This window comes from Lonchura striata, chromosome 5 (genome assembly GCF_046129695.1).
Source record: "Lonchura striata isolate bLonStr1 chromosome 5, bLonStr1.mat, whole genome shotgun sequence".
Classification (NCBI taxonomy): Eukaryota; Metazoa; Chordata; class Aves; order Passeriformes; family Estrildidae; genus Lonchura; species Lonchura striata.
Window position 1 is genome coordinate 49,870,231 of NC_134607.1, and position 19,322 is coordinate 49,889,552.

Consider the following 19,322-nt stretch of genomic DNA (forward strand, 5'->3'; position numbering starts at 1 on the left):
TTCTCCAGGCTGTTTTTGTCGATCACTGACAAGGTGGGAAAAAATACTCAAAAGCATGAGCATGGATTATCTCTTTAAAAAAAACCTAAAAATGCACCATGGGAGAGTCAAGTGAGAAGAAGGTGGTGAAGCTGCCTCCAAACTACCCTGTGTGTGCCAGCATTCCTGGCTGCCTCACTGTGTGGCAGGCAGCTGCCATCCCTTGGCTAAGGGAGTCTTTGTGAGGACTTGGGATGCCTTAGCTGCATCTTTACTGGTCTTGACTCGTATTTCAAATAACTTTAAAGTGATCCAAGCAGTACCTTGTTACAGTTTCTCAGCACTTGAGGGAGAAATATGCAGGACTGACTAATTTAGTTTATGGATTCTGAAGTGGGTGTATGCATGTTTTGACCATAGGGAGGGAAAGATACAAGTGTTTCTCTTTCCTGCCTTCAACTTAATGAGCAGCCCAACTGATACAAGTCTCATTATCTGAATGTTCTTTTATAGCAAATGCAGCCTCCCAAAATATAAACACAAACAAAAAAGTTATAAATGAGTGGTAGCTGTCATATCTTTTTCAGTTAGACTGAGGGTCATTCTGTGGTGATGATTACCTTGTGTTTAATATAAAATTTTAATGACACACGAAATAATTGTGCTTATTATGCCTCATTAACTCTAGTTTTCCCTGTGGTACCGAAAATAAGCTTCAAAAAACATAATCTTCCTCTGGGCCTTGCAGTCCACCTCTGAACATGGAAGATAATTATGATATATTTCCTATACCTCGTACAGACATTGATTAAAGAAGTAGAAAATAGAGACGCTTAAACTGCTAGACTGCTACAGATATATTAGTTGCTTGGTCATATTTACTAATGAAATGTTAGTCTCCTGGTGCCATTAGATTTGCAAGTAGGCTTTGAGGATTCTTCCAGGAAATAGTTGACCTGCTACACAAAGCAGATGCTTAACTAAAAATTCCTCTCAGTTCAGTAAGGAAAAACAGTTACTATATTTTGTACTAAGCTAGGTAGAGAAACTGTATTTCCCACAAAAAAAAAAGATGCAATAAAACATTATTTTCCATTATTATTATTTTTGTATTACTACTGGTGACTGAAAATCAAAGGAAATTAAATATTTTAAGGTACAGCATTCTTCAAATATGCTTATTATTAAGAGCTACTATTATGCTGACAAAATCTCCTCTAATACCTTTAGAACTTTCAGTAGCTATTGCTCTGACACAGAGCTTGTTCACTACACATTTTTTTGTAGCTCCTAAGCATAGCAGTGTGTGCCCTAGTAAATATCACATTGGGCATTTAAAAATAGTTTGAGCCTTTGGAATTTGCCTTTCATTGTTTATGTATGTATATTCAGGTTTTTTATATGTAGCTTGTCAATAAAACTCCAACTCATCTTTGGCTCAACAGCCCAAAGAACTGCTCTGTACAGTAGTTATTTCTTTTTCCTTTGGCTCATTTAATGCCTATAACACTAAAACTAACAGTTTCATTAATATAACATTGCACTGAATAGAAACTGTGGGTTTGGGGGAAAATGGCTTGAGAGAGTAAGTGATTTCAGTGCACAGATTGCCATATAAAACATCAGATTTTAAACATATAAAACCTGCTGATAAGTACACTTAAAAGTTGTGTGCATTATCACTGTTAAGAAATGCCAGTCATATAAGCATACCATCTGGAGTTAGATATTCATGAATTAGTTTTAGTTTTGCTAATTAACTCTTCTTTCAATAAACCACTTTAATCTCAATTTTTCTCTCTGGAATGGAGCTCATATTACCTATTACCATAAGATTAGAATTTTTTTTTTAATTTTGATGATTCATGGTTGTTTTAAAACCTCTCTGTATTTATAGCAGTATAATATCCCTTCTAAGCCAATATGTATCAGAATATATAGTCATTATGGTGTTTCTTCATGTTCTTTTTAGTTAATGTTTTTAGTAATTGTCAGAGAAACATAGTAACAAATAATCATCAATTTTCCCAATATCTTTGCCAGAACTTTCTGATACTTAAGTCTTTTTTCACTAAATGTTGCATGTATATTTTCCTTGATTTCTATAATAATTTTTACCTTCATCTACTTTTTAAAGAAGAAATGACTTTGTTATATCAACTTTCAATGGTGTAAAATGTTTCCAGCCACCAGTAAGAACCTTTGTAAAGCTACTGTATGACAGATGCAATGATCTTATTTAGGTAACAAAATCACAGGTTAGAATTACACATTAAAAGTATAATTTATAATATATAATGTTATATGGCTATATAAGTCTGTTATATGGGATTTATGCAGGATATACCATGATAAATCTGGGGTCTCTGTTCATAACAAAAACATCAGAATTTGAAGGATAAATGTCCTAAAGGATTTTTCAAAGTTCTTAAAATAAATTGGAAATACTTTTTATATCTGCAACTCTTAAAAGCTTGTTTCGGTTTAGGAATACTGCTCCCCAAATCAGTGTCCATACCCAGACTCTCCCAAATGCTTTTTCCATCTTGCAGGTGGTGGGAGAATAACCTTAGGGTTTGGCCATGCCTGCTAGGATAGCTGGGACTACAGGCACCACCTTGCCTGGCTCCTGTAAAAAAATTACCTGTGTTCTAGTCAGAACTGGGACATAGCTTTAAAAGAGTTAGCTCAAATGAACCACATAGAATTGTTTGAAAGTTAAATAAAAAGCCTACTCTCTGAAAACAATGTGGGGCTTTCTAAGTGGATGGTAGTGCTGCTCTGGATAATTAAGCAATATAGAAGGAATGGCCATTTGTAAGTTGTTTGGGAAACAGCCATAGTTATTTAGGGCATTTGAGCATGCCACAGGCAGCCCACCCCTCGTGAAAAGTCTGGTTATGCCAAGTACGGTGGAGAGCTGAAGGAAAGTGGTTTACAGTTCCATTCAAACTCTGAGTTTTTTCTTCAGTGACAGTGCTCTCTTCCAGTTATTTAGAAGTGCTGTAATTTCCTCTGAAACCCAAGTCAGTGTGGGATGTGCTTCTTCTTCAGCAGGATATGAGAAAGCCTGATACTCTTCCTTTATATATGTGTAGAAGTCTGGAAACAAGGATGTATTGTTTCCCACTTGGAGTGTAGTACAACAGCATCTCTAATCTGTGAATTTTAAAGTGCAGGGGGATAGGAAAGAAACTATTATTAACTAATAGGCTTTTAAAAGAAACAAACATGAGACATTGAGACATGGGCCAATCAGACTTCTTCCCTGAGGTGCTCTGCAAAATCATTTAACAAGCTCATCTGGGCTAAAAACTACAGTCTAGGGGAAAAAATAAACCCAAACAGGCCCAATCAAGGTGGAATCAGCTTTGGCAAGATGAATTTTTGCAGCACATTGAGGAAAATGGCATAAGTTTTGGGGTTTTTTGCCAGAAAATAATAGATTTTGTTTTCCAGTTTGATTAAAGGAGAGACCTGTGGTCCATATGTGTGTGTTCTGTGGAATTAGACTGAGGGTTTTTTCAGAAAGAAAGAGTTACTTCTAATTAGAGGAAAATTAGATTATCTGGACTAGTTCTCAAGCAGAGCATGTTTGTTTAAGTGCATTAGATAATAATCCATTTATTATTTTGTCTTTTTTTCAAAATATGACAACTTGGGAATATTCGTCTTTATTTAAAATTTTTGCAATGAATTACATGCCATCATTTTCCTATCTGTAATGGATTTTGTATCGGTATGTATTCAGGTCCACTTACATAAATCTGGTAGGGAAACTAACCTTTAAAATGGACAGTGCAGTAATCTACTTTTATATACCTTTTTATACCACTTGTGGTAAGTAAAGTCCCAATGTAGATAGATAAATACAAGTATTTTAAGATTTCAAATACCCCTCCTTTGTAACAGGGGGTTTTCTTAAGCCTGAGCTGTCATCATTGCCAATCCTCATGCATCCAAAAAGTAAATGACGGCTGATGCCATTACAGTATGCTCAAGACGCTTGTGTATGGTTTTGTTTTAAATTGTAGAAAAGATCATGAAATAGAACGACTGAATTCTCAGTGCCATTTCCTTCTCTTTCCATAGATGCTTTAGCGCACTGAACTTTTCAGTATACTGTATTTTTGAATATGGACTGTTAAAGATGCTAATTAATAGTTGTATTGCCTTTAATTAGTTTCACTGATAAATGAAGGAAATAATTTTATGACCTACCTTCCTTCCTGTCACCTATATTTCTATACCAATAGGGACATGTATCAGCTGGCAAAGCTTCACAGGCTCTTTTCTTGCCGAAGTGGTTTAAAGCACAACAAGCAAAACCAGACAAGTTGAAGTGTTATAAAAAGCCTGCTACCTGGATATGAAGTAATTTGCATTTTCCAAGACTGACATATGTCATTTGAGCACATGTGATGACTCTCTTGATTTGACAAACCCAAATGCTGATTTTCTTTTCACCATGGCTCCTTTGGTATGATTCCAGCTTGCTGTGCTCACTGTTCCCCTTTTCTGGAAAGAAGCCAATAGTAATCCATCTACTCTTAGCTTGTAGGACCAGGGCTGACATTTCAGAGCACCATTGCTTCAAGAGGCTGGCTTGCAGTTCATCACCTGGGACATAAGTGATAATTTTGGATGTATCACAGATAATTTTTTAAAAGCCTACTGTTAAGAAGGTTACATAGTTTGATAAATTTAGTACATGGTCACCTCTTTGCCTGAGTCATTATGAGGCTTTGAAGAGCTCCTTAAGGTTCATCCTGAGATGACTGGGGTGCACAGACATGTCCTCTTGTTCCACCTGTATTTTTTTTCTCCTTTCATGTTCTTGCATGATTTATATCCAATGTCTTTATAAAATACAGTTCCTCATATAATGAGAGTTTCAGATCAGCACTGTTCACAGCTCTGTTCCTGACCATTGTGAAGTTAAATGGAATGGGAACTTCGTAGCAGTAATGTCTTATGATGTTCACATACTTGCAATGTGCACTTAGCTAACAGAGCTGTGCAAAGGTGTAATTGGGCTCTGCTGTGAACAGAACAGTGAGTAGATTAGATGTTAAAGGTACTGTGGTTATCCTTTTCTCATTGCTTTCCCTAACTTGGGTCATTTTAGTTGTCTGATTGATAGCATACCATTCACAAAAATCATTTTAGCATGAGGGAGGCCGTGACAAACTTGACAAACTAGAGTGGTAGGTAATGGTGAAGCCAAAGAACTCTGGCAGTTGCTCAGTCTCATCTCTCAGGTTCATCGAGCTGCCAGTGTCACTCTGCTATCCTTTGAGGAGGAAGAGTTAAATTTCTGTAATATAGAGGGTGAACGGGGTGTATCAGCAGTAGAACAGGTCACACGTTCACATTCATTTACATCAGGGTTTCAGAGCTGAGAAACAAAACCAAAGCTCTGCTTGCCAAATGTGGGTTGGTGAACACCCATGCTGACATGCTGCTGGATAGCTTTCAAAGCACTGCATAGTTTTCAATTCTGTTTTTCTTTCACCTGCTGTCATTACAAAAGCCCTGCAATTGATCAATAAATGAACTGTTGAACAAATTCTATAAAAACCTTAATAAATAGAAGGAGATTATGTAAAAGTTAAGAGATGATAGACCTCTAATACACTCTGTCTCAGCATTGCCACATACCCACTGATATAAAAAACAAATCCATGTGCAAAGTAGATTAAACACATAAATTATGGTTATGTAGAAATCATTAGCCCTTTAGAAAACAAGAAATAGGGCAATTTTGTGGTTAAGTTAGCAAAAGGAAGTAACTTGACCAAAATGTTCTATTAACAAGTGAAGTTTTTAGAGGAAAGTTATTACAAATTATTTTCGTGAATTTATTACATATTTTGAAAAAAATCATGATTCCTTTGGAATAATAGGAAAAAATATAAATACCTTATACAAACTGTAGTACAGAAATTAAGTAAAAACTGTCCCACTTTGAAAGTAGCAACCTGTAGCATTTAGATTATTTTTTCTATTCTCAAACCACTTAATAAACACAATCTAATTGATCTTCTTGCTGTCTTTGTGAGTGGTAGTGGCTCTGTATTGTAGAAAAACTGTTTTAGATGTTGAACTCTTTTCATTATGTTTTAATGAGTGTGCAGTTGAACTTTCAGAGGTTTTCTTGGGGAAACCTGTCATTTCTGCGTTGGTGAAGCTGTTTACCCTTTGAAGAAAAAAGTGAAGGCTTTTCTTTCGAGAACAGCATTACTTCATCCTTAAACACTATTGAAGAAAAAAACTGAGATTCTTATTGTCATGCATTCACTTCTTTTTCATAAACAAGTCAGAAGAAATGTGGAAGGACTTTAAACAGAGGGAATACAAACTTGAACTGCTGTTTCTAATTTCACAAGCTAAATAATAATAAATAAGACACAAATATCTGTAAAGCTGCGTAGAGGTTTTCTTGGCTTGATGTGCATTTTCTGTGAGCTAAAGGTTCTAGTTTAGAACTGCTGACAAGTTGATTACAAATTACTGAGCTGTTCCCTAAGTACTTCAGTCTTTGTTCAAGTAGTTTGTTTTACTCAAATAATAATCTAGTTCATGCTCCTTAATGCATTCATCAATTTGTGGATTAACTTGTGTGAATAAATCTGATAGTATATGTTGAGAACAGTATTACCAAACCTCAGCAATTTCATGTGAATAATGAATGTCACATATTAATTTTTTTTAAGTCTTGCATTTTTTCATTACTTTTCAAGTATGTTTTCCTAACGTACAAGAATAGGCAGCATTTCCCTTTTTTTTTTTTGCTATGTTATTTGTAAATGTTTACCAGGATATACTTGAGTGATTTAATAGGCAATTCTAGTTGGATTATTTCCTTTCCATGTTTCAGCAGAAGTGTTTGGACAACAGATACATTAACAGAATGGCAGTTTTCAAATAGATTTCATTATTACCTAATTTTTCATGGATTATATAGGGGTGTCAGGTAGTAATCAGAATTTAAGACTTTGAGTTATCTTTGTTAATGATTTGCGATGTTAATTTTTTTTTCATTAAAAGCAAACTTCTTAGTCAAGAAATCAACATACATTCTTTTAACACATCTGACTGCTCCTTTGTGATATTTCGTTGCTTTATTATCTTCATTTCACTGAATAACATAGCATGATCTTTGATTCAGTAGAAAGGGAATGTTTTATTTAAATAAAGATATCTGTAGACATTCATTTCCATTTCTCACTTGTTTTCATAGTTCAGTTGCAAGCTGAAAGTTTACTAGTTTTCTTTAGAAAATGTGCTTCTTAAATTCAGACAGATTAGAGTAGACAATGTTGTTCTTGTTTTGTCATTGTTTTTCTTGCACTCTTTCAGAATGAAAGTGGTTAGAGAAGGTTTAAGATAACATCCTGGTATTTTTCAGCTTTCTTAAATCTTAATCATCAGTTTCACTGAGATAGTTGGGAAGTTAAGCATGTTAAACGTGAAACTAACATTTGTTATATTCATTTTCATTTTGAAAGAAATTGAATGCCTGAGAACTTGACCTGCTTTCATTGCAAGGTGGTGTAAACACAGTCTTTAAAGTTGCATAGAGGTCTAGTTTGATATGACCAGAATTATAACACTTAAACAACTATTTCTTTTCCTACTTAGTGCTGCATAGTTTCTTCTGCTGTTTATTTTTTTAAATCCCAAACAACAACCAGAAGAACAAAGACCTTTAAAAAGTTTCATTTTTCTGCATGGACATGTAGCTAACATAGGACTTCTCAAGCATTAGGAGAGTCTTCAGTTTATAATTGACTAATGATAAAGGTGATGAAATGGATTTAATTTTTGATATGCCCATTACTATTGAGTATCATCTATGGAAAATTATGCAATTAAGTAAAATTTGAATGGACTGACTGCTTTGTAGGTGAAATGTGAATGTTACATTTGTTCCCATGCTATGAAGGAATATTATTTCTTAAAGACCTGGATCTGTTTTGGTCTCATTGTTTATAGACAGGGAATTAAGCAGCAGACAAAAAATAAATATTGCAAAGCTGTTTCATTCACAGCTTCCTTTTTCTCTTGTGCTGAATAGGGTCTTCAGTATGAGTAAATTTGAATTTTGAATTAAAGATTAAAATGTGCATATATATGTACACTTTAGTATCTTCTGAATGTTAAATGTTTCCTTTTGTAATTTAGCTATTATATATATTCCATGAAAAATATTTGTAAAGAATAATTGGAATAGACATACATTCTAAATTCTAGGATTACTGACCTAGTTTCTTTTTAAGAATATTTATTTTTCTTTTCTTACTATGTACAGATGGAAAATAGTTGAGTGCTAGAATTAAGTTGGAGTCATAGGTTGGACATTTAACAGGGATGTGGATTAGGTATAACCATAACCTTGCTTCTGTTTGTGAATGTACCTGTAGTAGAGCCAGTGCTATTACAGTTTTGAAGAAAAAGTTTTGTTTACGATACGGAAGTTGTTTTTTTTTTTCCTGAAGGTTAGTTGCATTTCTTAAGACAAAGCAGAAGTGAAGTTCTTTGGGTAGCTCATGTAGCCTTTTCTCCATGTATGTACACCATCCTCTTTTACTCTCACTCATATACCAAAACCCAAAAGGACATGGTTGCTGGAGATAATAGCTGTTGATAATTTCTAGGGTGTATGAGTATCATCTCTGCACATGTTCTATGCAGCTTCATCACCAACCAGAGCTAGATCATTCTTCTAACTAGTTCTGTATTTAAATAGATGTGAATATTTTTATGAAATTTATATCGTTTGGTTAAGTGAAAAGACCTTGGTTTCCATGTTTCCATTAATGATAAATTGTCAGATTACCATATTTTGTTTGCTGTTTTCTGCTATTGTCACTTCTTCTAGTGCATCACATAAGGTCAATCATTCACAGTTTTACAAGTTTAGACAAAAGTCTAAATGGTATAAATTTAAAATTAAATAATGTAGATTAATTATTGATTTATATTTTTAAAATTATGCAGATTATATTGCAAAATGTAAATTAAAATATTGTCTTAAAAAGTATGTTAACTCAGATAACTATTAGAGCCTGTGGCATGAAATAAATTGTGGAGGAGCAGCAATTACACTGACCAGTGTTGTGTCTTTCCAGTCTAACAGAGGAAAAGATGAACTGAATCATCCTTTTATGCATACTTGTACTTACTGAGCTTCAGAATGGTTGGGAGTGAAAAACTATGTGGCAGGAAATTGTTATCAATAGATCATATGGTCATTTGGTGTAATGCTCTGTTATGGGAGATTAGAGTGAAAACAAAAGTCCCTATAGATTATATGGAACATGCAATTATAGGAAACTGGATGCTCATTTACTGCAGAAGCAAAATAAGGTTGTATCTTCACAAATTAATTTAAAAAAATAATTTATAACTCTATGCTTTTCTTTCAAGGGTTAATGCCTACAGACTGGCTAGTCACTTACATTGGTACTTCCAAACAGTTTTCTCTGTGTAAAAAGGAAGAGTAGCAGTAATGGGGAAATTTCAGAATTCTGCACATTTGCTAACCAAGTGTAAAACTGAGTGAACCTGAGAATAGTTTTTGCAACTGTATTTCAAAATGATGGAAAATTTTGTGACTTTTCTTAATTTTTTTGATAAATAAGTATTGATAAATTATTTCTCATTAAACACTAGGTTAAAACAAAATGACTCACAGAAGAGATAGTTTACTTTCTTATGGAAATGTTGCATATGGTTTATTTCTTTGATTAATAGTATATGTAGTTCTCAGTTGAATAACATGGTTTTTATGAATTCTAAATCAATTTTTATTTTTTCCCAGCAATGACTAGTTTATTCTGCTCTGTGTTTGCTGTTTTTTCCATCCCTGTGGTAGGATGATTCTGCAACAAACAGCAGCTTGAAAGTAATGCAATTTCTGAGGAAAAAATGCCTAAGTCAATTATCAACCTACATAGCAAAGTTACATTAAAACTACATTGAAATTTTGTATTAGTCAGAACTGATGGAAATTCTTGAAAAAAGAAAAGGGCTTAACTGAATTATCTGAGTTAGTTGCTACTTAAACTGATGTTTAAGTGCATCTTGGGAGGGGAGAATATTCTGATATGTTGTGTTTGGTGGAAAGGAAGCACATCATCTTTCCATTGATTTCTTTAATTTAAAAAAGTGTGAAAATAGAGCTTTTTTATGAAACAACTTTGCATTCATTTATAACCATAATGTTCTTTTCTCATGTTCACACATGCTGTAATTGTAATGCCATTTAAATTGGCTTCCTAAATTCTGAGTAGCATAGGTTGTGTTTTCATAAAATGTTAGTTCCAATTCCTTTTTAAGTAGCTTTTGTGCCACTCAACAAAACTGCAAATCGAACACATGTGGAGCTTTAAATATTTTTTTACCTGAAGTCCTTTATAGATGGGCTATAAAAGCACATTGTGTAGCATAATAAATTGTATGGAAAGGGACCAAATGTTTTTCTAGTAGAAAAAAATGCATTTTAGTGATCTTTGTAGTATGTTTATATCTATATGGCATTTTTTAAATCCTAGTTACTTACCTAACTGTTTTTTCAATTCCTGTGTCATATGTCAAATTTTAATACTTAAGTGAGGACCACGTCTACTCTGGAAAAATTTCTTGCTGTTTAGAGTCAATAGGCTTTTAAAAAAAAAGATAAAACTAGAAAGATGCCTCAGTTCCACATTTGACCCTGAATATTTTTATTTATAGGTGGTATGAAATAAAATGGTCTTTTCCCTTGGTTACAGAAATTTCTAGAGACATATTTTTGTAAAAAACTTCCTTTTCCCAACTGAAAGCTATATGCTTTCAGAGTGCATGTAAATCACCTCTATGAAATGTGAGTCTCACAGTAAGATGCAGAGAACCAGAGAGCTGGGGGAAAAAAATAACCAACCTCACCTCCTGTTCAATAAAAATAGTTCCTTTATGGGGTTTGTCTCCCTAAGAAACTTCCTGATACTTGCATACTCTGTCATGTGTAATTGGATTGTAGCTCTTTATGAATACTGTTTTCTCCTTTTGACAGCATGGGGTAACCTTGGAAATGTTCTCAAGAGCCAGAGCAAGATTTCTGAAGCTGAAAGCGCCTATAGAAATGCCTTGTACTACCGCAGCAACATGGCTGATATGCTTTATAATTTGTAAGTATGTGTAGCTTTCCTGGGGTTGAATTGTCTTTGAAACCTGTTGTGAAGAGACCTACTGATTTACTTGCTGGAAACGGAGGTGATATTTTTTGTTGCTTTGTAATTGTCATTTCATTAATTGTGCTCCTTAAACTATGGGATGGACAGTATTTTTTTTCTTGGTCAGCATTATCGTATATTCATGTGATGGGTAGGCTTACAAAGGTAAACTTACAAATCTGTTTGCTTCAAAAGAAGAAAAAAACCTCCTACACTAAACAAAGTACCAATATATGAGTTGTGAGCTGTAGCACTCCATCTGTTTGAGACTCAAATTGTGAAGTGTTATTTAAACTTCTTTTTTAAGTCTGAGTAGCACTTGGTGAGCTGAGTGGGTGTAAGCACTTCTAAGCATAGACCAATACCCTTAGCTCCAGAGGTCTGAAATGTTAAAACAGTAAATTACTTTCCTCCAGTGACTGACTTCAGAGCAGCATAGGTTACATAAAGTTTAATTACTTGAACCCTGTTGTAGGTGAGTAAGAGGATAAATAACATGAACATCAAAGTAATTACTCATCCAGGGAAAAGATTTCCCATCTCATTAATGTACCAAACCATGAAGACAGAAGCAAGCGCGGTGCCAAGGTTTGCACAGAGGTGGGATGGTGCCGTGTGTCCCATGGGGAGGGACCCATTCCCTGGCTGTCCCTGCTCAGCACTGCTTGTCCTGCTGCCCCTCCTCCCCCTCCTGCCCTGACCCAGCCTGCACAGGCCCTCGGAACGGGGCTCTGCTGCACAACAGGCTGGTCACCTCCACCAGCCATATGCTCTTGTTTTGTGATGTGTGTGCAGGACAGAACCCAGGTGATGCCATTCCATAGGTAGCCGTTGGAAAAGAATATCCTGCATGCAGCAGAAAAGCATGTCTGCAAGACAGACAAAATGTGCAAAAACTGCATTCAAATAGTAAGCCTCTTCAAATAAATCAATCATTCAAAAAATAATGTTCTGCCTGTAAGTCCAGTTTAAAATGAATGCTTATAATATGTGAAAATGAAGTTTATATTTGTAGTATTTTTTTTATTTTTTTCCTTTTTTAAAAAATAAGTTGACCATTAACTTCAGAACACAGCAGAAGATTGTAGGAAATAAAATTACAAGATCAAGACATGTATATTTCCTATATGCTATTCATTTTGAAGATGAAAATTATAACTATTAAAGTTTTTGTATGCCTGTACAGTACTTTTTTCTCTTACTGTGTTGCAGAGAGGAGCTGAAGTTAATACCAGGGTAAGAAGAGGAAAGGGGGCTGGATGATAAAGACAGGGACATAAAAGAAATCAGTCTTTTCACTGTTCTGAGAATAAATTGTTAGTCTTCCAGTTTTCCATTGATACACAAAATATATATCTATAAACCTGCATCTCTATTTTTGAACAGAGAAGATTTTGAAATTCTTCTGAATTTTTGTGGAAGTATTTTAACTAAAATGCTGGTTGGAATATGTAGGGCATAAGAAGTGGAGTTTAATTCTTAGCCTTTCTACTACTATGTTGAATACAATAGAAACCCTTATTTTAAAAACAAGCATAACAAAACCTTCAGTTATTCAACAGTAGTTGAAAAAGCTTGCATAATTTTTTTCTTCTTGTAGGCTTTGTCAGTGTTGGATGCTTCAATATCCAGCATGAAGAATAGATTGTAAATGAAGTGTCCTTTGATAGTACACAAATGAATCAATTCTGTTAAGCACAAACCCTCAAGAGCTCCTTTGCAAGTTAAACCCATCCTTGGCATGTAGTTCTGTGGGAGCCTTTTACAAGAATCCTCTGTAATGGAAAATGTGTCTTATATGTACTTACAAGAGGCCAGTCAGTTTTGCTGTTTCTGGTTTTCAGTATGTGCCTTTGAAACTGCAAAAATCATTCCAAAGAACTCCAGGAAAAAAGTGTCTTTACAGTTATTTAGAAGCACTGTATGTATTTCACATGTTCATTATTGTTTCTAAGCACCTATGCATCAGTATTTGATGCAAATTAATTGGCATGTGCTGCTCAGTGTTCACTCATAGCAGTAACAAATCCAAGTGCTCTCTGCTGAGGAACAAATTATTAAGGTTTAACTCACAATTTTAATGGATAACAATCAGAGAGAGAAACTACATAAGCAGAAGCTCTTGATCACTTTACTTCTTTTTCAATACATTGAAATGTGAGGTTAGCTTAGAAATTGACTGCTAACACATTAACATCCAAAGAATTTAGCAGACTACATGAATAGCTGAATTCAATGTTGTATTTTTGTTTCTTGATTTATACCTTATGGCTCTGAGTTACAGCTGCTTTTGCCATTTAAAAAAAAAATTTAAAATGCATTAATACATAACTACATAATATACATTTGAAGGTTTGCCTGATTATGAACATCTTATACTTGTGTTCTCAAAGCTATGTAGCTCTGCTTATTTCCACTCAATTTCATAGGGTAGTAAATCAGCATAAAATTACCTACCTTTCTCTGCTTTTTTTTAATTGGGAAAATAATATATTTTAATACTGTGAAGTACCAAGGACAGAGCAGTAGATAAATGATAGTTTATTCTTGCAAACAAAGCAATATTCAGTAGATACAAACAATACAAACTATTTTAGTTTGCTTTGGCTTTTCAGTCTTTGTTACCTTAAGATGGTTACCTAAAGCTTGTGGGTTTCTTTGTATTGTTTCAAGTTTCTTGTAACTAGTGTCTAAAGTAAAACTATTTATCAGTTAAAAGAGAGTTTTGCATATATTATTTCACTTGTGTTTAGGCCTGGCTGTGCTTTGAGTATTCTTTTGTCATCCCTATTAGTAATCTGTTACCTTGAGTTTCTCATGTGGTTATAAGGATGTTCTCAATCTGCAATAGATATTGAATGTTTCTTTAAAATTATACTGGTTACTTGAAATGTTGTAATTTTGGAGTATATAGCACCCTATAAAAGATGAATTTCTAACAATCAGCTATTCCCTTGCTTCTCTCCTGAAGTGTCTCATTTTGCCTGTACTGGTACAGGACTGTGTGTATAAGTTCATAATTCAAATAATTTAATTTATTTGAATAAGATTGGATTATGAATTTCCATAAACTTTGCATTGGAAAACTTAGGGTATTATATCAATAAATGTGGAATTTTTTAATGTTTCTGTTAGAAATTTCAGCCACTATTGCAGAATACCTATCCTAGAAAGTTTAGGATTGCAGTATTTTACAAGCAAAGTTTTATTCTGCATCCTTAAGTAAAAATCAATATAAGCAAAATTCTTCCTTGTCTGTTGTCGTTAGGCTTTATATATTGGAAAATGTGTTCCCTGCCTTTTAAGGGTGCTGGCATAAAAAACTCCTTATCAGCCTAAAAGCAGGCTGTCATACAAACCTGTGCTGAACTGTAGTTTAACTTTTCCCAAAGTTCCTGCAGCAACCACCTAGTAGGAAACAGGTCAAGGTTATGGTCCCTCTTCCTTGATAGCCCAGAAGTTTTTATCATTCAGGATGTTGAGTTAAAAAGCAAAGAGGATGTGTCATCTGTTGTCTAAGTGCTTGATTATTGTTTCTCTCATTATGAATGCAAACTTGTTGCAAACCAGAATTAATCTCTGTTTTGCCAGGTAGTTCTTCCTCTGTCACAGACAGCAGCTAAAATCTGTGTCTTGCTGTAACCAAAGAAGTGTTGATAAAATCTTTCTTTGTTGTCAGAGTGGCTCTTAAGGTAGCACCAAAGGTCACTTAGGTGACTGGTGGTTTCCTGCTGTGCAAAACTCTACTCTGGGACACTTTGTAGGGCCTATATGAAGTACAGATAGTTTTCAAAGTTATACTGAGAGGTGAAGGGCATTCAGTGACCTAGCTATTCAATTACGTGTCTCAATATTTGAAATCTGTAAGTGGGCACTTACAGAAATTACATAAAATTCCACCATTTTATAAAATTAGGAAAATAATGATTTGTGTCTGCCATTCAGTTTCAAAAAAGACCCCTCTCATAGGAAGTTCTGTCCAGCTCTCTGTCTATATTGACTGTTGGGATGCATGAGAGGGAATAGGCATCTGGTTTGAAGACTGCAAACACAGCACAGCAGGGCCATTGTCCAGAGGAGTGATAAAGGCAGGAGCAGTGCTATTCCTAATCCTCATAGCTGCCCTTCCTCTGTCAAGGTAAAAGGGATTGTGCAAGTTGATGTGGTCCTGAAAGGGTAGTATTCCCAACGAAACTGTACCAGTAACAGAAACACAATGGGACTATATTTTCTGATCAATTTGGGGAAGCACTTTCCCAGATCTGGGAGAACATAACAGTTTTGCTTTACTGTCTGAAATATTAAAGTTGTTTTGGAGGTAATTGTTTCGTTTTGTTTTTTGGGTTTTTTTTACTACTGGAGTTATAGATTACTTAGTGATTTCTGCAAAGGAAATTGTTGTTCTCTGTATGTTTGAGTTCTTATTGATTTAAAAAGTATGTTTTGTGGTAGCATCCATACCTACCTTTCTACCCACTAGTCTTGCAAATGACAGTGAAAGAGTTGCCTAAAGCAAAGCAGGTCCGTTCTTGCTGTATGACTGGAGATACATCTATGTAGGAAATAACAGAGGATTTTCTTCCATTCCTTTCTTTGTTTGCTGGTGCAGCATTTAGATAGATACAGTCTTTTGTAGATAGTCCCACCTGAAATCAATGCAATGAATGTAGCTTGAGGCATGGAAGAGCCGCAGTCATGGCAAAGTGATAGCTAACAGGCCCTGTATTAGTTGTTATAAACCAGTAAACAAAATTGATTAAGCTGTTTTGATGTTGTTGAAGCTGGGTTGAAAATGTTATAAATATTTCACTAACACACATTTAATTTAACACTTGCAGTTCCTGTGTATCGTACTTGGCCAGTTTATGCCAGTTTTGGTGACGGAGGAGTTTGCTTTGTAAGCAGACCAGCTGACTAGAATAGGACTATCAACAGGAAGAACTTATTTTGAAACTTGAGAAAGACCATAGGCCAGCTACTGCTTATTTATATTCTGTGACTGTCTTCTGGTCTCTGAAAACATTTTTGTGCCATTAATATTTAGTGGCTTTCAGTCAAAACCAAAGCAGAAGAGGAAGACAGGAAGATTTTTCATTGTTGGTGAAGCAAGATAGGTAAAAGTTGGCAGCTAAAGAATTCAGGATGGTTACAAACAAATTATTTGTGGGGAAGGTGTTTTCCTGCATGAACTAAATAAGCAATTCCATCTGCAGAAATTATGTGCTTCATTTCCAGATAGTAAGAACTTGCTTCTCATTTTTTAAAATTTTTCTTCCTATTTAAGAAACAGGATTCTGAGCCACTTCCTAAGTCACTGGGAGAAGTCTGCTACTCCTGCAAACAGTCAGCACATATCCTCCGTTTCATAAATTATTAACACCGCATGTAAAAGTTGCTGGAAATAATGCAGGCAAAAAACCCCTGTTATGAAGTTCCAGAATCTTCTTACTTAGTATATTTAGAACTTGTCTCCTAATAAATCCTGAATTAATTAATGGACAGTTTATAACTCTCCACTTTGTATCTTAGGGTTGAAGTAGCTTTTTCTTTTCCAAATACTTTTGTCTTTATGTATTTATCTATCTGTATTTCACAGAATCAAAGAATGTATAATATTGGAAGGGAGAGCACATGGCACAGGATTATATCTATGTGATTTCTAAATATCTCCAGTGAGGGAGACTCCACAACCTCTCTGGACAATCTGTTCTAGTGTGTGGTCACCCACACAGTGAAGGTCATCTTCCCCATGTTCATTTATTCTTTCATGGTACTTGTCTTACTAACAACAAACAACAGAAGCCACATTTTCCCAGTTCTGTCAGTAAACTGGCTTTGCACAGAAGTTGTATATATCATTTAACGTCTTCACTTGTCTGTCTTACAACTGGGAAGGTGACCTGGAGAGAATAAAAAATTTTGGAATTATCAACTCAAAGCAAATGTTCATGTGTTGTGGAATTTTGTGTGGGCATTTTGGTGGTTAGGCAAAGTGGTGGTTATGTTAGGTGGTTTTTATTTAGTTAGTTTGGCATTTTTAATAAATGTAGAAAGTTAAAAGAGCCAGAAAGACTTTAAAGTCTTCATTCAAGTTTATCACTGGAACTTACTCTTTTGTATCAAGCATCCTTTACTTCAAGGATGTCCTTTCCTTTGTTCATCCTTGAGTAAGAAAAAAGGAAGGTTTTATGTCTTTGTAACCACAAAAGTTAGGTACATACTCAACATGTGCCAGTTGGTCTGCTCCACCTCTGGCTTATGTCCAATGCTTCTCACTGTATTGATGCCTTTGTGGTCTTTCTGCTCCTTCTTCCTTTTGCCAAAAATCTCCAAGGGGGAGCTATCATTTTGCATTCAAGCAAAGAAGCGAAAGGCATGTCAAGAGCAGATCTGCTCCTGGCTATAGTGGACACTTGTTATACAGCCAAGTGCCCTGGCCATGGGGCGGGTGAGATACTGGAATCTGCAGTGTCTGCAAGGTGTGAACTCCAGCTCAGGGATGTTCTTACGTTGCATCTTGAGAAGTCAGCTTTTTCCTGACTTGGTTGAACCTCAAACTAGAACTGGACATGTCTAAATCTAGTAATGTTTGTACTGCCTGAAGCTGCAGTGAAAACTAGTGATCAGTCACCAATTTCACGAGGAGAGGAGGCAGTTTCATGCCTTGGTAAGATTATATTCTTCTCTTCTCCCAAACTCATAACAAATACAAATGAAACACTAGTTATTAGGTGGAATTCAGTACTCAGTCCTTCATCTGAACTGCTTGGGTTATATATATGAGAAAGAGAGGGGGAGAGAGAGAGAGAGAGACAAACACTGACAGACTCACAGATAATGGAACAGGTTTTCAAAGAAAAACGTGTTTTGGAAGAGACGTTTAAAAAAAAACAAACACCTAAAGTCTCAAGTAATAAATCAAATGTGTCAATATTAGAACATGTAGTGAATATAAAAGATTAATTTGTAATAATTGCAAAGAAAAGTTATTTTAATCACAAAACCACAAATGTTGTACACTTACCAAAGTAATTTGTTTTGGTTAAGTTGACTATTTACTGTATTACTTCTCCCAATATGTTACATTATTTATTCCAGAGTTAAAATAAGAATGGAATTTCTTAGATAAATTGTTTCAAAATTGTGTGTGAGAATGTTTTTGCTTTTTAAAAAATTAAGAAACAGCTTAAATGTCAGACCATGCACCTCATTTTTTTTCTGTTAATTCTCCTGCTATCAATAGCAAACAGGATCCAAATACCATAATTAATATTCCTTGAAGTAAGTGTATAAAAATTTTTACAGTAGACAAAATTCAGCTTCTAGAAAATTCAGAAAATGTTATTTCTATCCTGATGATCATACCTCTTGCCATTTGCAAGATACTTGGCAGTAGTCACAAGCCTTGGTGCCAAGCCAAAAAATAGCCTGAATGTATTCTCTCATTTCTTAGTTTACTGCAAGCACCTACTAAATTTAAGTTCTGTTAATATTAAAAATTTACTACCTTATCTGAAGTTAATTGGGAAACAGGTTCAAAGTGAGGTCATGTGATGCTGATAGGATAGTATAGAAGAAAAAGAGGATATATTTCTCGTTTCTGTTAAATCCTACCCCAATGACAAGAAGCAAACAAGATAGATGGTGGCTACTTAAGCTAATTGCCCTTCTCCTTTCATCCCTCGAGGTTTAATTAAAAAAAGTTTTCATGAGATGTTACAAGGAAATAAAATCTCTGATTTGAGACTGGAGATAAAAGAATTCCAAGCTCTTTGCAGATCAAAAAGCTATCAGCAGATAAAAGCATAGAGGCAGAAAAGAAAATTGCTGTAGATTAGGGAAACTACAAATAAATACAGTACCACTTCCACCTTAGAGGAAGAGCTCTATTTTCATGGATATTTTGAGTTATATAAGAAGAGATGTTTACCCCTGGATACTGAGGTCTGAGTCTCCATTCCGAAATGACTAATTTTTAAGGATTTTTAAATCATTCTGGTTTTAATATATTTGTATATGCTCTTTTTCAGTCTTCTGAAACTTCAGAAAACTGTAATGCTTTGGGCCTTCATTTAAGCCTACATTGTACATTCATGTCAATGGTGTCTAGATCACTTCTCAGAA

At 34.8% G+C, this 19,322-nt stretch overlaps 1 protein-coding gene across 1 annotated transcript in view; it reads left to right on the top strand.

Annotated features, from left to right (window-relative positions):
* The window catches only part of TMTC2 (transmembrane O-mannosyltransferase targeting cadherins 2), a 235,404-nt gene that overhangs the window by 140,541 nt on the left and 75,541 nt on the right, over window positions 1–19,322 (top strand). The window contains exon 4 of the mRNA XM_021528041.3: window positions 11,039–11,153. Within this exon, the coding sequence (XP_021383716.1) occupies window positions 11,039–11,153 (115 nt within the window). The remainder of the gene's footprint in view (window positions 1–11,038; window positions 11,154–19,322) is intronic.